Genomic DNA, 1,362 nt, shown 5'->3' on the forward strand with positions numbered 1-1,362 from the left:
CTTCCCAGTCCTTTTCCCAGCCCTTTTCCCCAGCTAAAAACCCAAACAGATCCCAGAGCTCCAAACCCCGGGAAGAACAAGGGAAACCCGGGATAGGATTAAGAACGAGGTCTTTGAGACCCATTTTCTTAAAAAAATACATCTGGGACTGAGCATGGGGGCTCCAGAGAAGGGGCTTGACCTGGGAGGAATTGCATCACCACTGATCCTACTAATTGGTGCTTTTTATCAATTATGCTAATTTCCTAAAACACATCAAAATGAGCAGCCATGGCTCCCTCAGATATGGGGTGCACRGCCAGCACCACCCTGATACCCCTATTCTGAATTTTTTAAAATTTATTTAGGGGTTAGGGTTATGGTTAGAGTTACAGATGTCATGTGGGTCTCTTGTGAACATCCTTCCATAACCGCCCCTTGAGCTCCAAAACAAAACTCCTTTTATATCACCTCTTATCTTAAAATCATGTGGAGTTTCATTTGTAGGTTGGAAAATGTCTCACTCCCATGGTTTCCTCTCAGAAGGAGCAGTGACAATGATTTCCCCTTGTCACCTCRGTTCCTCCCTGCCCTGCAGGTGCATTGGCTCCATCCAGTACCTGAAGAATAAATTTGGGAAGGGTTATCTCCTGGAAATGAAGGTCAAGGATGCAGAGAGCACCGAYGTTCTCCACGCTGAGGTTTTGAAGATTTTCCCGGGCGCCGCCCGTCAGGAGCGGTAACTATRAAATATAGGATCAGGAGTGGTTTCAACACTGCCTCGGCCCTAAAAACAACCCCAGTGTGATGGCCAGGCACGGGATCTGAGCTGGAGAGGGATGAACAGCTCCCTGCAAGGGGATCTGATTTGATAACGTCCCCACGTCCAGCCCTCCTGTGATCCCAGCAGCAAAACATCCATACATCCATAAAGTTTTGATCCCAAAACCTCATCACACAGCAATAAATAACATTTTCTTCTATTTCTTCCAGGTTCCCCTCTTTGCTTGTCTACAAGGTCCCAATGAAAGATGCACTGCCCCTGTCCCAGTCCTTCTCCAAGCTCGAGGAAGGTAAGAGCAAAACCAGGTGATTTTTGGGAATGGTGGAACAGGGACTGYTCATTTCTGACCCTGTTCCCGTTTGTCCACAGCCAAACGAAGCTGCAGCCTGGAGGAGTACAGCTTCTCCTTGAATACCCTGACTCAGGCAGGTGATTTTTATTTGTGCTGTAAAGGCAGGAGCGGGAGCAAAAGCTGCAGCCAAACCCAGGCAAAAGGCAGCGCCAGCAAAAAAAAATGCCTGAGGGTGGTGGGAGAGGGAAAGGGGTGGAAAATGGTTTGGTTTATTCACTGCTGGCATTTTGCATGGTGGCAACGAGCC

The 1,362-nt window shown here is 48.1% G+C and overlaps 1 protein-coding gene across 1 annotated transcript in view; it reads left to right on the forward strand.

Annotated features, from left to right (window-relative positions):
- The window catches only part of LOC130584172 (ABC-type organic anion transporter ABCA8-like), a 23,906-nt gene that overhangs the window by 21,373 nt on the left and 1,171 nt on the right, over nt 1–1,362 (forward strand). The window contains 4 exon segments of the mRNA XM_057383990.1: nt 82–129; nt 521–718; nt 973–1,052; nt 1,133–1,188. Of these exon segments, the coding sequence (XP_057239973.1) occupies nt 82–129; nt 521–718; nt 973–1,052; nt 1,133–1,188 (382 nt within the window).

The sequence above is a fragment of the Malurus melanocephalus genome, unplaced genomic scaffold (genome assembly GCF_030028575.1).
Source record: "Malurus melanocephalus ecotype Western Australia unplaced genomic scaffold, MMel_1.1 scaffold_672, whole genome shotgun sequence".
NCBI classification, from domain to species: Eukaryota; Metazoa; Chordata; class Aves; order Passeriformes; family Maluridae; genus Malurus; species Malurus melanocephalus.